This window comes from Taudactylus pleione, unplaced genomic scaffold (genome assembly GCF_031769625.1).
Source record: "Taudactylus pleione unplaced genomic scaffold, aTauple2 ptg001800l, whole genome shotgun sequence".
NCBI lineage: Eukaryota > Metazoa > Chordata > Amphibia > Anura > Myobatrachidae > Taudactylus > Taudactylus pleione.
This window is the reverse complement of record NW_028286197.1, coordinates 1,402,435-1,419,396: the sequence shown is the minus strand read 5'-3', so window position 1 is coordinate 1,419,396 and position 16,962 is coordinate 1,402,435. Positions and strand designations below refer to the sequence as shown.

General features: G+C 45.7%; 1 protein-coding gene across 7 annotated transcripts in view; it reads right to left on the bottom strand.

Moving 5' to 3' along the window:
• The window catches only part of LOC148436343 (cadherin EGF LAG seven-pass G-type receptor 2-like), a 383,494-nt gene that overhangs the window by 30,711 nt on the left and 335,821 nt on the right, over positions 1-16,962 (bottom strand). For all 7 annotated transcript variants that reach the window (XM_088465025.1, XM_088465024.1, XM_088465023.1 and 4 more), the window contains exon 33: positions 8,918-9,088. In XM_088465025.1, coding sequence (XP_088321151.1) covers positions 8,918-9,088 — 171 coding nt within the window. The remainder of the gene's footprint in view (positions 1-8,917; positions 9,089-16,962) is intronic.

Here is a 16,962-nt window from a genome sequence, read left to right as displayed (position 1 = left end):
CCGCACGTGCATCAACAAAGTAGTGCCAAGCGTGCGCCTGTGTCATAAGTAAAGGGCCGGCTGGCTTGACCGTTAAAGGGTGCTGTAACCCCCAAAGTACACTCCAGTCCAAACCAAAAAAAAAATTATTTTCTGTGTTTGTGAATTGTGTGCGCAGTAGCCGCACGTGCATCAACAAAGTAGTGCCAAGCGTGCGCCTGTGTCATAAGTAAAGGGCCGGCTGGCTTGACCGTTAAAGGGTGCTGTAACCCCCGAAAGTACACTCCAGTCCAAACCAAAAAAAAAATTATTTTCTGTGTTTGTGAATTGTGTGCGCAGTAGCCGCACGTGCATCAACAAAGTAGTGCCAAGCGTGCGCCTGTGTCATAAGTAAAGGGCCGGCTGGCTTGACCGTTAAGGGTGCTGTAACCCCCGAAAGTACACTCCAGTCCAAACCAAAAAAAAAATTATTTTCTGTGTTTAGCCGCACGTATATATCAAATCGATATAACATAAATGGAGGACCAAACTTTCTCCGATAAAAATAAAATAGAGAAAGATCAAGAACCACTTCCTCCTAGTGCTGAAGCTGCTGCCACTAGTCATGACATAGACGATAACATGCCATCAACGTCGTCTGCCAAGGCCGATGCCCAATGTCATAGTAGAGGGCACATACAATCCCAAATGGCAAAGTTCAGGAAAATGACCTTGAAAAAGACATTTAAATCAGCTGAAGAGAAACGTAAACTTGCCAATATGCCATTTACGACACGGAGTGGCAAGGAACGGCTAAGGTCGATCCCTAGTATGTTCATGACTAGTGGTTCAGCTTCACATGACGATGGAAGCCCTCCTCCCACTAAAAAAATCAAAAGAGTTAAGCTGGCAAAAGCACAGCGAAGAACTGTGCTTTCTAAGAAGATATCACAAATCCCCAAGGAGAGTCCAAGTGTGGTGGTGGTTGCGATGCCTGACCTTCCCAGCACTGGACGGGAAGAGGTGGCTCTTTCCACCATTTGCACGCCCCCTGCAAGTGCTGAAAGGAGCACCCACAGTCCACTTGCTGATATGCAAATTGAAGATGTCACTGTTGAAGTACAACAGGATGAGGATACTGGTGTAGCTGGCGCTGAGGAGGAAGTTGGCGAGGAGGATTCTGATGGTGATGTGGTTTGTTTAAATCAGGCTCCGGGGGAGACAGTTGTTGTCCGTGGGATGAAAAAGCCCATCACGGTCATGCCTGGGCAGAAGACCAAACATTCCACCTCTTTGGTCTGGCAATATTTCTATCCAAATCCGGACAACAACTGTCTTGCCATATGTAGCATATGTAAAGGTGAAATAAGTAGGGGTAGGGACGTCAACCACCTAGGAACATCCTCCCTTATACGGCACCTGCAGCGCGTTCATAAAAAGTTACTGTCAAGTTCAGAAACTGTGGCTAAGACCGTAAGCAGTCCAGGGACACCTAAATCCCGTTGTCCTGTTGTATCCAAGCGCCTGCAAACCACACCGTCAACTCCCTCCTCGTCAATTTCCTCCTTAGTCAGGATCGGAAGTAGTCCTGCAGGCCATGTCACTGGCATGACTGACTCTCCTATCCGGGATTCCTCTGGAGGATCCTGCATTGCTACGCCTACTGCTGCCGCTGCTGCTGTTGCTGCTGCTGGGAGTCGTTCATCATCCCAGAGAGGAAGTAGGAACACCACTACTTTTACTAAACAATTGACCCTCCAACAGTCCTTAGCGAGGAGGATGAAGTACGACAGCAGTCATCCTGAAGCAAAACGTATAACTGAGGCCTTGACTGCTATGTTGGTGTTAGACGTGCGTCCGGTATCCGCCATTAGTGCAGTGGGATTTAGACAATTGATGGAGGTAGTGTGTCCCCGGTTCCAAATCCCGTCTAGATTCCACTTCACTAGGCAGGCGATACCGAGACTGTACAGAAACGTCAGAAAAAGTGTCCTCAGTGTCCTGAAAAATGCCGTTGTACACAATGTCCACTTAACCACGGACATGTGGACAAGTGGAACAGGGCAGACTATATGACTGTGACAGCCCACTGGGTAGATGTATCACCTTACGCAGCAACAGCAGCAGCGTCACCAGTAGCAGCATCTCAGAAACGCCAGCTCGTTACAAGGCAGGCTACGCTGTGTATCACCGGTTTCAGTAAGAGGCACACCGCCGACAACCTCTTAGAGAAACTGAGGGAAATCATCGCCCAGTGGCTTACCCCACTTAGACTCTCCTGGGGATTTGTGATATCTGACAACGCCACCAATATTGTGCGGGCATTACATCTGGGCAAATTCCAGCACGTCCCATGTTTTGCTCACACAATAAACTTGGTGGTGCAGAATTTTCTGAAAAGCGACAGGGGCGTGCAGGAGACGCTTTGGGTGGCCCGAAAAATTTCTGCCCACTTTCGCCATTCAGCGACTGCGTGCCGAAGACTGGAGCGCCAGCAAACACTCTTGAACCTGCCCCGCCATCACCTGAAGCAAGAGGTTGTGACGCGGTGGAACTCAACCCTCTATATGCTTCAGAGGATGGAGGAGCAGCAAAAGGCCATACAAGCCTATACATCCACCTATGACATAGGCAAAGGAGGGGGTATGCACCTGACTCAAGCACAGTGGAGAATGATTTCCGTGTTGTGCAAGGTTCTCCAGCCCTTCGAACTTGCCACACGTGAAGTCAGTTCAGACACAGCCAGCTTGAGTCAGGTCATTCCCCTCATCAGGCTTTTGCAGAAGCAGCTGGAGAAAGTGAAGGAGGAGCTAAGACGGAGCGATTCCGCTCGGCATGTGGGACTTGTGGATGAAGCCCTTCATTCGCTTTGCCAGGATTCCAGGGTGGTCAATCTGTTGAAATCAGACCACTACATTTTGGCCACCGTGCTTGATCCTAGGTTTAAAGCCTATGTGGTGTCTCTCTTTCCGGCCGACACAAGCCTGCAGAGGTGCAAAGACCTGCTGGTGAACACACTGTCAGCTGAAGCGGAACGTGACACGTCAACGGCTCCTTCTTCATTTTCTCCCGCAACTGGGGCTGCCAGGAAAAAACTTAGGTATCCTAAGCAACCCGCTGGCGGTGATGCAGGGCAGGCAGGACCAAGTTTGGACATCTGGTCCGGACTGAAGGACCTGGCAACAATTTCTGACATGTCTACTGTCACTGCATATGATACTGTCACCATTGACAGAATGGTGGAGGATTACATCGGTGACAGCATCCAAGTAGGCATGTCAGACAGTCCATACCTGTACTGGCAGGAAAAAGAGGCAATTTGGAGGCCCCTGTACAAGCTGGCTCTATTTTACCTGAGTTGCCCCCCCTCCAGTGTGTACTCCGAAAGAGTGTTTAGTGCAGCCGGGAACCTTGTCAGCGAAAGGCGTAGGAGGTTGCTTCCACAGAATGTGGAGAAGATGATGTTCATCAAAATGAATTATCAGCTCTTCCAGGGAGACCAGCCTCCAGAAGGTACAGAGGGACCTGTGGTGGTGGATTCAAGTGGGGACGAGTTAATACTTTGTGAGGATGAGGATGTACACACTGAAGAGGGTGAGGAATCGGTGGATGAGGAGGATGAGGATGACATCTTGCCTCCGTAGAGCCAGTTTGTGCAGGGACACATTAATTGCCAGCTTGTTTTGTGGGGGCCCAAACGAACCAATCATTTCAGCCACAGTTGTGTGGCAGACCCTGGCGCTGAAATGATTGATTTGTTAAAGTGTGCATGTCCTGTTTATACAACATAAGGGTGGGTGGGAGGGCCCAAGGACAATTCCATCTTGCACTTCTTTTTTTTCTTTGCATTATGTACAGTTTGGGGCCTAGTTTTTCTAACTGCCATCCTGTCTGCCACTGCAGTGTCACTCCTAGATGGGTCACGTGTTTGTGCCGCCCACTCGTGTCGCTTAGCATAGTCATCCAGCTACCTCGGTGCAACCTTTTGGACATAAAAACACTATTGTGAGGTGTGAGGTGTTCAGAATAGACTGGAAATGAGTGGAAATTAAGGTTATTGAGGTTAATAATAGCATAGGAGCAGAGAAACCAACAAATTCTGTGATTTTAGCTGTTTTTATGCTTTTTAAAAAAAAAATACAGATCCAAAACACAAAACCCAGAACCCAAAACACGGAAGGGTGGTTTTGGCAAAACCAATCCAGATCCAAAACACGAAGAAAGATCCAGATCCAAAACCAAAACACAAAACACGAAAAGTGGCCGGTGCACACCCCTAGTTTATATACACTCATAATATAGTACAGTTTACTCAAGGATAGACTGTTGTTAGTAATTGATAATATGAACCTGATTTAAGTAAAAGGGCAAAAATTGCTATAAGATCCTTAAGAATATCTGAGATATCACGGGTCTCGTAATTTTTCGATGTGATGAATATTGCAGTAATTAGCAATTATAATTTTTTTTATTATTGGAGGCATTCTATTGTTATGCACATTTTTGAACAGGTTCAGGTACTTGATGTTCTTTTTATATCAAGAGTGTGTGATATCTGGGCAAAATGCTCGGTCAAAGGGTGGAGTCGCGTGTGTCGCTCCTACGGATTCCTGGTTGGGACGCATCATGTGTAACAGCTGGGACTCTCTGTCTAGTTACAATGGTAGAAGGCATAACTTATCACTCCCACTGACATCACTAGTGATGTCAGTGGGGCCGGACCCAGACGGTAGGCGTTCCCATGGGAACGCCTCCGTCTGGCAGCCACGCCCCCGGCACGCCCACCAAAGGGGGCGTGCTGTCACTCACCATCGACAGCACGCCCCCTTTGGTGCGAGACCCCGAGCGACGGATTCCCCGTCGCTCGCCGGGTCTCACGCATGCGCACGATGGAGCTCCCTCCGTCGTGCGCATGCGCACTTGTGCACCATCGACCCGCTTACGAGCGTACAGCACTCGCGAGCGGGTCAGGATCAGGCCCTATGAGCAGACCATGCACAATGGTTGCCTGGTAACACCGGAAGTAGCAATTTTGGTGGGGTCAGAAAACCAGGTCTGTAAGACGAGTTCACCAGTCCTGTAAGGCTTGAGGACATCTCCATGCAACAGGCAAAGGGATATCACACAGATTACTAACACAGTCAATGTACATCATAACGTCACATTAAAATGTGAATTTTTCCCTAGTTTAATCAACTTGCAAAGGGAGGTATATGTGGTTAACCCATTTGTTCAGTTCTGTAACAAATATAGGTGACACCGGTGTGAAGCTTAAAATCAGGTGATGTATTGTTAAGCAGGGTGTGATTAATTGGATCATATGGCAGGTTGGCAATGAGTCCTGTAATAATAATTCTATATTTTCTGGTAAGCAGCATGGTTGAAAAAGACTGAACCGCAGGTAAAAATGGATAATTGAATTTAAGATACCACAGAATAATTGTTTTTCTATAGGTAAACCAGTCAGGTGGTAAGTACAGATGATTATGACTGTGAGATGTATGATGTTAATATAGCACTATATATAATATTGTAGATATTGGAAAAATTAATAACTCAAAATAAGGTGTATATCCCATGAAGTGACGTATGTGAAATGCCATCGGAACTGTCGTAAGTGGTAACAAATCATAAGGAATGGTTTAACATTTTGTATGTTTAGAATAGATAAGAATTAGTTACATATTGACATACATGTATGATGTATACAACATTTCTTTCTAGTTTCCCGGAACATCGGAATACAGGTCAAAGTGTATTTAGAATTTCCTAGATTAGGGATAATTGTTTGGAGATTTTCATAAAAAGTGAGAAAGGAAAAGGCATTGTAGGATCGTGACTGCCACCTAGTGGAGAGAACGTGGTAAAGTTGAGTCTGTAACCACTCAATGTCAATAAGTTGTGTTTTTTTTTTGGAAACTCCAATATGGAGCTGACAAAATTAAAAATTACCACAGTGGGGGGGGAACGCTCGAAGAATCTGTTTTTCACCCATGTAGAAAAATCAAGTCAACAGCTGGATATCTGAAGATTGCAGACGGATCGGGTGGAAGACGTCAGATTGGGTAGGAAAGATGGAGACATTCTAGAGGACTGATATCTGAAATTTCCTATTGTAGATGCTGACAAGGCCCAGCTGTGGACAGATGATATTCCTGGTAGATGACGAAGATAACCGGACGAGACACAGATTGAAATAATCAGGATCCAAATCATCCAGAAGCATGCCCTGACCCCAATGGGCGAAGATAACTTAATAAGAACAATCATAATTTTTTTTTTCATTTTTAAAACTATGAAAATTATATTGTTATGAGTCTCTCCAAATTGAATTCTCTCTTTTACCACCTGTATGATCAACCCACATTAACACATACGCTAATATAGTGAAGGATTGCATTACAACCCCGACATTGAATGTGCCTACAAATAATAATATGTGAACAGGCAAAGTCATGTATAATAATAATTATTGTAAATGTTCCTTTAAACATCCTAGATAATGTAGTGTCATTTCCCCAGACTTCCTTTATAGGTTCGATGAGATCCCACATCCTATCCATGGTCCCGTATAGATCCGCTGAGTGCGTATAAGGGTTGCACTATCCTCTTGAAACGCATTATTAACGGTTCAATGACCGACTTGTGTCACACCGTTTAGAATATTGAATAATAAATTATTATGCATGACTGGAAAGGTTAAGATCAGAATATGATAGTTTTATGTTTACTATCAAAGGGTGACATGTCGAAGTCAGATAATTGGATATGATCGCTTGCAATTGTTATCTGGCGATTTAGTCGTCCATTGTCTGATGACGAATTGCTTGGACGCTACTCTGTGTCAGCGCAATTTGTATCCGCACAAATATATGTTTATATTACTTAGTCAGAGTGTGGAAAACAGGTTTAATGTGTATGTCTGTGGGGGTTTGCATATGTTTTGAGAGACTCTGCATGCTAATACAATATGCCTGTGACAAATAATTAAACATGTGCACAGAGACTAGTATGCTCAAAGAAAGTGGTCTAAATGCTAATTAAAGGCTTTCATGAGCTAGTAGACTTTAAGGCACCAAGCAAATAGCTGTGGGTCTCCCCCTGCTTGGAAGTGAACCTTGCTGCTTGTAACACCTTGCACTTAAACAACTTATTAAAATATGTTAGAAATGGATAATATATATATTATTCATCACAAATACACAGAATTACATAACGCACACACATAGACTTACACAAACACTTGTTTGTGTAACCACATGCGTACACATGGACGCTCACGGGCGTCCTCACATACATATATGCGAACTCACACCGCATAGTAGCGATTTTACACATTATTATCACACTTACATATACAATAACTTATAAAAAGGTTCCTTCACATTAAACGTGATATTAGAGGTTTTATTAGCGAATAATTATTTTGTGAAATATATGTATATGATATTTAAGGTATAGAAGCTAGTAGACATATCATGTTTGGTACCATTCTAAAACCCTGTTTATTTGCAGATCTTCGGTTCTATCGGCAAGGAGATCACAGCAGGCGTTCGCAAGATATGAATTATAGGTTAGAATGCATCTCTGTATGTAGTGTTTCTTTATTAGTTCTTCGGAGGGAAACCTATGCAAAGAAGCAGTTGGAATGCTAATCCATAGCTCTGATGACACCATATGAACTAACCAATGAACAGAATGACAAGGCGCAAGAACCAATGGAATCATGCCAGCTCGTCTCTGTTGTTGTATATGTGATCTGTGTGATATATAGGCTAGGGCTCTGTGAACTGTAAGGCAGTCATTTTCCCTTACTAGATGACTGCAGGCTTCAGGATTGATGGCTGAGTACTGGATTCCAGAGCGCCAGCGTATGTATCGGTTTGAACCTTTGTATTTACTTGCTTTTTACACTAATTGTGTTAATGAAAGCGTGTAACTTTCTTTTTTATTGCAATAACGTTTTGTGTTTTGGAACCACAATTGGAATTATTTCTTACTTGTAGCGCTAAATAGTGACATTTTGGGTATAGCAATTAAGGGGTATTGTCTGGACAGTGATTATTTCTCTCTAAGCAATTTACGGGTATTCATAATGGGGCCAATGTATGTATGTTTAATTCCTATAGGGCCAATGTATGTGTGTTTTATTCCTATGGGGCCAATATATGTGTGTTTTATTCCTATGGGGCCAATGTATGCGTGTTTTATTCCTATGGGGCCATTGTATGCGTGTTTTATTCCTGTGGAGGCCAAAGTGTGTGTGTTTTTTTATGTGGGAGCCAATATGTATGTTTTCTATAGGTTGCGCACGCCGCATTGCCGGATGATTTGCCTTGGCAATTTTAAGATCTTGCGTAGTGTGCATCGAGTTAAAAAAGGTTGAAAATCACTGGACTACAGGTTGATCTATGCAATCTCACTTCATCACAAGACTGTGTGCTAAGTTTTAAAGAATGATTGCAATAGGTGTTTTGATTGTTAACAATTACTGTAGGTGTTGTAGCTCATAGTAACAAATTAGATTCTGTAATTTTCCCAATAAACCTTAACAAACTAAAATAAAGTGTAGCTATGGTTGTGGCCAGTGGCGGCTCTAGTGGTGGGCCTGCCGCACAGTCCAAAATTCAAATAGGGGAACCACACCAACTGCCTTCTCAAATGCTGCCAAACAGATGGCTGGGACTCACTGGCAGTTGGTGTGGCTCCCCTATTTGAATTTTGGACTGTGCTGCAGCCCCACTTCTAGAGCCGCCACTAAATTGTGGCAACCAGTTTAATAAAATGAAATAGGCAGATGTTGTAACATGGGATGCGGTGAAAATCCCGACCATGGGAATTCCGGCGCTCATCAGGATTCTGACCACCGGCATCCAGAGCATCGGCATCCTGTACCCATCCCGGGGTCACACTACTTAAATAAATATCTTACTAAAACCGCTAATTCAAAAGTGAATACCTTTTGTGAAAGTTTGCAACTGTTTCTCATTGTTAAGACTAGTGGCAACTTCCCAGCTGGAGACCCCAGGACTATCTGCATCATCTTCATCCGCACTGTCAGAAGATTGAGTTGATGCAAAGGAGCAGCTATGGTCATCATCCATTGAAAAGTCACTGTCTGAATCAGAGTCTTTAAAAAAGAACAGAGATGTTAGTTGAACATTTTCTGTGTGAAAAAACAAATACTGTAGTACACAGAAGCGGCAAGATTTAGGTCTTGTTTGGTAGTTCTCTACCAAACAAGATGCAGGGCATTATTAGTATTTGATTGGTGCAGTTTCAACACTAAAATATAGGAAAATATCTGGAGACCCAAGTTACAAGGTACAAATCTTTAAAAGGATATAAATAATAGTTTATGCCAGTGGTTCCCAAATGCAGACCTCAAGACTCCCCCACAGTTCAGGTTTTACAGATATCTATGGTTGAGCACAGGTGGTTAAATCAAACTGAGTACTAATTAAGTCACCTGTGTTCAACCATGGATATCTCTAAAACCTGAGCTGTTGGGGAGCCTTGAGGACGGCATTTGGGAACCTCTGGTTTATGCCATGGATTGGTTGAAATATCAAGTGCATGATTCCTTATGTGGATCTTGAAGTGCCTTGATCACTGTCTGGGTTTCGGAGGCTCACAAAAGCAATCCCTATATATACACAGCGTAGAATTGGCGCAGAGGGCTTTAGAAAAAGAAAACCATTTGGGGGCTGATTCAGAGTTGCATGCTATTCCATTTTGCCAATAGTGAAATTGTTTTAGCACTGTGCATGCTCTAAGGGTGATAATGGGGCTTTTGCACATAAGCTAAGTGTTCTTAGGGTATATTGTAGAAATTTCGGCAGAATTGTAGGTTCTGCTGTGCAGTGAGTGGTTGTACACAGAGATCTGTCTGATTTCACATAGCTTTCATGAATCAGGTATAGGCCTGATGCAAATGCATGCTGACAACAGTGATAGTGCTTATTTTTTCAAATGGATCGATAGAGGAATTGTGGCCACCTGAATGTATGCTACGATGCATACGGCCGTTGCGTACGTCTCTATATCAGCAACATAGTGTGTATCACCCAAATAAATGTCACGTGTAAAATATAATAAAAGTTTTCCTGAGGAAGCAAGGGTGTATCTTGGAAACATTGGAGAAGTGGTAGCTGCAGGAAATGTTTGGAGCAAGGTTTACTAACCATAAATACCATTGCACTGATGGTATTGCACCATGATTTTTTTTTAATAATTGTCACAGAAATAAAAGATTCTGCATTTAAAATGCTAAGGTTTTAAGATGCATGACTGAGGACAACTGTCTCTGCATCAATCTTTGGTAAGTGGAGCCATATTTATTTGCAGATTTCATTTATCAATCAGAGTTTGTAGCCAAATATAGATTCAACTAGCTGAAGTACCAGGCGTTGTCTGGGTTTAAATCTTCAAGCTATTAACTTAGGCATCCCAGACCAATTGCCACCCTTCTGTGAAGTTTTCATCCAAATCCATCAAGTGGAAGCCCCAGAACAGATTCCCGGGTCAAAGAATGATAGCGGCTGCGTTCCAGCAGCTGCATAACAGGAATTCAGGGATAAGTGGTGGGCACAGTCTGAGGGAATGATGTCCAGCTGATTTTGCTAAGGCCTGGGTCTGGAGACCGGCCAGAAAATCAACAGCGGAGCATATTGCCTAAAGCCCCTACTATGGATGGTGTATACTGCTGGTTTTTGCAGGTTCTGTTCTCGTTGCCAGCAAGCTGTGGCTAAAGGAAGCGCATCCACAGGATGGCCACTCGCAGAGTGCCCTGTTCATCAGGGACTTCAGTGCTGCGTGGTGGAAGAGCTTGGGCTGTTGTAGTGGGTGAGATCAACTGTGAAACTGCCCCTTTTGCTGTAGTAGAGGAGGGGCTGATTATTTCTAGATGGATAGGGTGGAGAGTGCAAGAGCCTAGGAGTACTGATTAGTTTCACTGTGCATAACGTTTTTTGTAAAGACAGGCTGTAAGAGAATGCTCCCATTTCGATGCCTTTTTAATGTGAAAGCATCTAGTTTGTTTTAGGGGTGTGCACCAGCCACTTTTCATGTTTTGTGTTTTGGTTTTGGATCTTTCTTCGTGTTTTGGATCTGGATTGGTTTTGCCAAAACCACCCTTCCGTGTTTTGGGTTCTGGGTTTTGTGTTTTGGATCTGGATTTTTTCTTAAAAAATAAAAAAAAACGCTAAAATCACATAAAATGGGCCATTTTTTGTTCCTACGCTATTAATAACCCCAATAACATTAATTTCCACTCATTTCCACTCTATTCTGAACACCTCACAATATTGTTTTTAGGCCAAAAGGTTGCACCGAGGTAGCTGGATGACTATGCTAAGCGACACAAGTGGGCGGCACAAACACGTGGCCCATCTAGGAGTGGCACTGCAGTGGCAGACAGGAAGCCAGTCAGCGTTATGGTGCCCATTTGCATGTAGCACGGACCCGGGGGATCCGTGCTACATGCATCTGTGTGATTGGCACAGAGCAATGACAGGTCCTTGAGACCAGTCTGTGCTGCTGTGGTAAAAAAACAAAAACCTGTGTAAAAAAATGGCGTGCCCCCCCCCAAAAAAGAGCAACCAGCCCCGGGCATTAGTGACCCAGTGCTGGGTTTGCTTAAATACAGGGGACAAACGACGTAGGGGTCCCCTGTACTTAAGCACAACCAGCACCGGGCTAGTCAGAACCAGCGCTTGTTGCCAAAATACGGGGGACAAACGACGTAGGGGTCCCCCGTATTCTGCGCAACCAGCTCTGGGCTCTGATCCGGTCCTGGTTCTGGAAATACAGGGGAAAAAAATGAGTAGGGTTCCCCTGTATGTTCCTGAACCAGCACTGGACTTTTTCTAGTGGGGGGCTGATGCCACAGCCAGGGGAGCCCTTTCACCGGGCCCCCCAGCCGCAGCATCAGCCCTGACCGCTAGTCAGCCCAGGCCGGGGATCCCTGGAGAGCTGGGGACCCCCCCCAATAAAGTATTCTGGAATTTTGAAACACCTGAGGGTCGTAATTTCTTGTACGACACCACTGGAAATATGTATGCCACACTCTGTGGTAGATCCTGGCGGAGGCAGGTTTACACGCTCTAAGCATCTTGTTGATGACTGAGCTAGAGAATCCCTTGGACCTTAGGAGGGATGTCTCAAGAGCCATTCCATCAAAGACAGACAGGTCTGGGTAAAGGACCCTGAGACAACAGGTCCAGACGTTGAGGTAGCAGGAACAGAGTGTCGATGGAGAGACTTCAAAGATCTGAGTACCAATGACGTCTGGGCCAAGCTGGAGCCACCAGCAGGACAGCGGCTCCTTCTTGCTTGAACTTCTGAAGGACCCGAGGAAGCAGGTAGACTGGAGGAAATAGGTATGCTAACCATTTCACTGACAGAGCATCTACCAGGTATGCTTCGGCATCTCTTGTTCTGGACCCGTACACTGGTAACTTGTGATTGTGTGAGGAGGCCATGAGAACTCCCTCTGGGAGACCCCATTTGTCCACTAGGAGATGAAACACCTCTTGGTGAAGAGACCATTCCCCGGGATGCACGTCATGATGGCTGAGGAAGTCCACTTCCCAATTAAGAACTCCCGGAATGAACACTGCCGAAATGGCCGGGAGATGAAATTCTGCCCATGTCAGAATACGTGACACTTCTGACATTGCTGCCTGACTTCGAGTGCCTCCTTGATGGTTGATGTAAGCCACTGTGGTGGCATTGTCGAGCTAAACCTGCACGGGCTTTCTGTGAAGAATGTGCTTTGCCATCTTGAGGGCCCTGTACACAGCCCGAAGTTCCAATATGTTGCTGGGCAGGGATGACTCTACTGTTGTCCACCGGCCCTGAAAGGAGTGTGGACCGGTCACTGCGCCCCATCCCCGGAGACTGGCATCCGTTGTTAGGAGTATCCAGTCCAGGATCCAAAAGGGGTGACCCTTGGTTAGATGAGATGTCTGTAGCCACCAAAAAAGGGACAGACACACCTCCAGAGAGAGAGTACCATCGTCTGAGCTCTGATCTGGTAGGGTAATCCGTTCCACCTGGAGAGGATCAGCCCCTGCAGGGGTCTGGAATGGAACTGAGCATATTCCACCATGTCGAATGTGGACACCATGGACCCCAGAACCTGCATCGCCGAGTGGACTGACACTCGCCGACTGCGCAGACATCTGCGTACTTGCAGCTGCAGCATGGAGATATTTTCTGGAGTTAGAAAGATTCTCTGCTGGTGAGAGTCCAGAAGGGCTCCCAAATGAACCATCCTCTGTGAGGGAATTATGGAGGACTTTTTCCAGTTGATTAACCACCCGTGTGCTTGTAGACAAGCAACTGTCAGTTGCAGGTGGTAGTGAAGTACTTCTGGAGAACTCGTCAACAGATACCCTGACTCCATAGGTGGGCTGCCATGACAGCCATAATTTTGGTAAATACCCTTGGAGCCGTGGATAGGCCAAAGGGCAGCGCTCGAAACTGGAAGTGTAGTCACAGTATAGCAAACCATAGTTAATGCTGGTGAGAAAGCGTTATGGGAACATGTAGGTATGCATCCTGAATGTCCCCATGTTCCATAGCCAGTATGATGGATCGTAAGGTTTTCCATCCTAAACCTGGGCACCCTGAGGAACTTGTTCAGAGATTTGAGGTTGAGAATAGGCCGATGAGACCCATTCGGTTTCTGAACCAGAAAGAGAGTAGAATAATATCCAGTCCCTCATTGAGTTGGCGAAACTAGTACAATTACCCCTGCCTGCAGCAAGGACTGTATGGCTTTCTGGATCTGCAAGGCCTTGGTCTTGTCGGAAGGAGGGCCTGTGCAGAAAAATTAGTGGGGAGGCCTTCGAAGGAACGAGAGGGCATACCCCTATGAGACCACTTCTCTTACCCAAGCATCCTTGGTGGTTTGACACCAGCACAAGGAGAACTGGAGAAGCCGGCCTCTCATTCTGGGATCCCCCAGATGGAGGCCCGTCTCGTTAGGCTGTGGGTTTATCTTCTGGCTTAGAAGTAGGACGACTGGTGCTCCAGGCTTATTTCTTAGGCTTGGCAGTCGACTTGGCAGCTGACTGCCTAGGAAAGAATTGTCCTTTGGTTTTTTCTTGGGGATGAAAGGACCGAAAGGAAGTCAAGTCCTCCTTACTCAAACCTGCAGCACATAACCTGCAGGATAGCAGAGTGGGTGCAGCATCGTGCTCGATATCTTAGTCAGACATGTCACCAATATAATTAAATATATCTGATAGCACCACACTGGTCCTGGCTGACGCTTGAACTAGCTGCAGGGACCCACTTTCAAGGTATGCACCTCACTGTCCAAGCTTAAATTTGTCAACTGGCAGCACACAACAGTATGTGCCAGACTTCACAAATATACAGAATTATGGTATAACATACCTTTTGATAATTATTTTTCTTCGAGGTCCATAAGGTCCACAGGATCTAACTTGGGGTATGTAGTTGAATTGCATTCAATGCACCAAATAGCAAAGCTTTGGAGCTCCCGACATACACTGGTCCTCCTCACTATATACCCCGCCCCCATCCACAGGCATTCAGTTTGTAACTAAGCCTTGCGGCAAGAGACAGAAAATGGAGAAGGAAGAAAAATTGCTCAAGAAACAATCATGAGAAGAGGGAATCTGCAAACAAAAAGGCTTAAAGAACAGATCCTAACTGAGGCCAGGTGAATCAGGGTGGCACCCTGTGGACCATATGTACCTCGAAGAAGAAGAATCATCAAAAAGGTATGTTATACCATAATTCTGTATTTCTTCTTCGGGTTCCATAGGGTCCACAGGATCTACCTTGGGGACATCCTAAAGCAGTTCCCTTAAGGGTGGGGATGCTCCTGAGCAGAGAGGAGAATCCGCCGCCCAAAGGAAGCATCCTGGGATGCAAACGTATCAAATGAATAGAATTTGATAAATGTATTTACGGAAGGCCAAGTGACTTTCATTTGAAAGCTGTTCAGCTGAGGTGCTATGTCTTAATGCCCATGATGGTCCCACAGACCGAGTGGAATGTGCTGTCACCCTGTTAGGAACAGGGAGAGCAGCCTGTGTATAGACTTGAGAAACAGTCATACGAACCCAGCGAGCTAACGTCTGTTCACTGGCCAGCTTCTTCTGTGAAATCCATATAACACAAAAAGAGACTCAGATTTCCTGATGAGCTGGTACAGTCCACGTAAATACAAAGAGCTCCAACCACATCCAAGGAAGCTTCACCTGTAGACAGGTCTAAAGACTGAAAAGCCGGGACTACAATTTCCTCATTTATGTGAGGGAGGGAGGTAGTCTGCCTTGGTAGGGAGGACAGCTTTATATTGATGTGGCGAGCGACATGACAATGCTGCCAAGTCAGCAACTCTGTGAGCTGAAGAGATGACGAGGAGAAAAAGTGTCTTCGCTGTCAGCCATCTCAAATCCTCCTAATCCGAGGGTTGAAAGGGATGCACTTGCAGTATCCCGAGAACCAAAGACAAATCCCATGGTTCCACCGGTGCGAGAAATGGAGATTGCAGCCGAAGAACCCCCTGAAAGAATGTTCTGACTTCCGGCAGAGGGGCAATCTTACGCTGCAACCAAACTGTCAAAGCCGAAACTTGGACTCTCAAGGTAGCCAGGCGAAGACTTATGTCTAATCCTGCCTGCAAAAAAGCAAGTACTCTGGATACCTTGATTACTTTAGGGGCATATTTTCTGTGGGAGCACCAAAGAAAAAATGAATACCAAATTTTGTGATACATGCAAGCAGAACAAGGCTTCCTTGCTTTTAGCATCGTCTGAATAACAGAAACAGAGAAACCTCTGGAATTTAAGACAGTTGACTCAAGAGCCATGCCATCAAAGCCAGCTGAGGTAAATCCTGGTAAAGGCAGGGACCCTGTATTAACAGATCCTGCTGTAGAGGCAGCGGAAGTGGACTGTCTACAGATAGACGCGTCAGATTGGAGAACCAATGCCTCCTTGGCCAGGCAGGGGTTATTAGTATCAACCTGCTTGTTTGAACTTTCTGATGACTCTTGGGAGGAGGGAGATTGGAGGAAACAGGACCTGGAGGAAACAGGGACCTGATGTCCCACCTCACCGCCAGACCGTCCACGATGGCGGCTGAGGGGTCCTTTGTTCTGGACCCGTACCTGAGGACCTTGTGATTGTGATGCCATTAGGTCTACGTCTGGTAATCACCACCTGTCCACCAGGAGTTGGAACACATCCGGATGAAGAGCCCATTCCCTGGCGTGTATGTCCTGGCGACTTAGGAAGTCCGCTTCCCAGTTGAGAACACCTGGGATGAAAATTGACGAGATCGCTGGAAGATTTCCCTCTGCCCACAGCAGAACCTCTGCCACTTCCTTCATGGCCGCTGGACTTCGTGCACCTCCTTGATGGTTTATGTAGGCCACTGCTGTCACATTGTCGGACTGAACCTGGACCGGCCTGCCCTGAAGAAGGTCCTGCGCCAGAAGAAGTGCCCTGTGCAATGCCCAAAGCTCCAATATATTTATTGGTAGATGATTTTCTTGGTCTGTCCACCTTCCCTGAAAGGTGTGATGACCCATCACTGCTACCCATCCTCACAGACTTGCGTCCATGGTGATGAGTACCCATTCCGGGATTCATAACAGACGACCCTTGTCTAAATGAGTTGTCTCCAGCCACCAGGCAAGAGAGAGACGAACCTCTGGTGAGATGCGAATCATCTGATGCTTTATCCGATGATACTGATGATCCCACTGGGCCAGGATCCACAGTTATAGGGGCCTGGAGTGGACCTGGGCATAAGCCACCATGTCAAATGTGGCCACCATGGAGCCCAGTATCTGCATAGCCAAGTGAACTGACACTGTCTGTTTGCACAGTAGATTGTGCACCCGAGACTGTATTGCTACAATCTTGTCCTCCGGCAGAAGGATCCTCTGTTCTAGAGAGTCCAGCAGCGCCCCCAAGTGTACCATCCGCTGAGTTGGGAAAAGAGAAGACTTCTTCC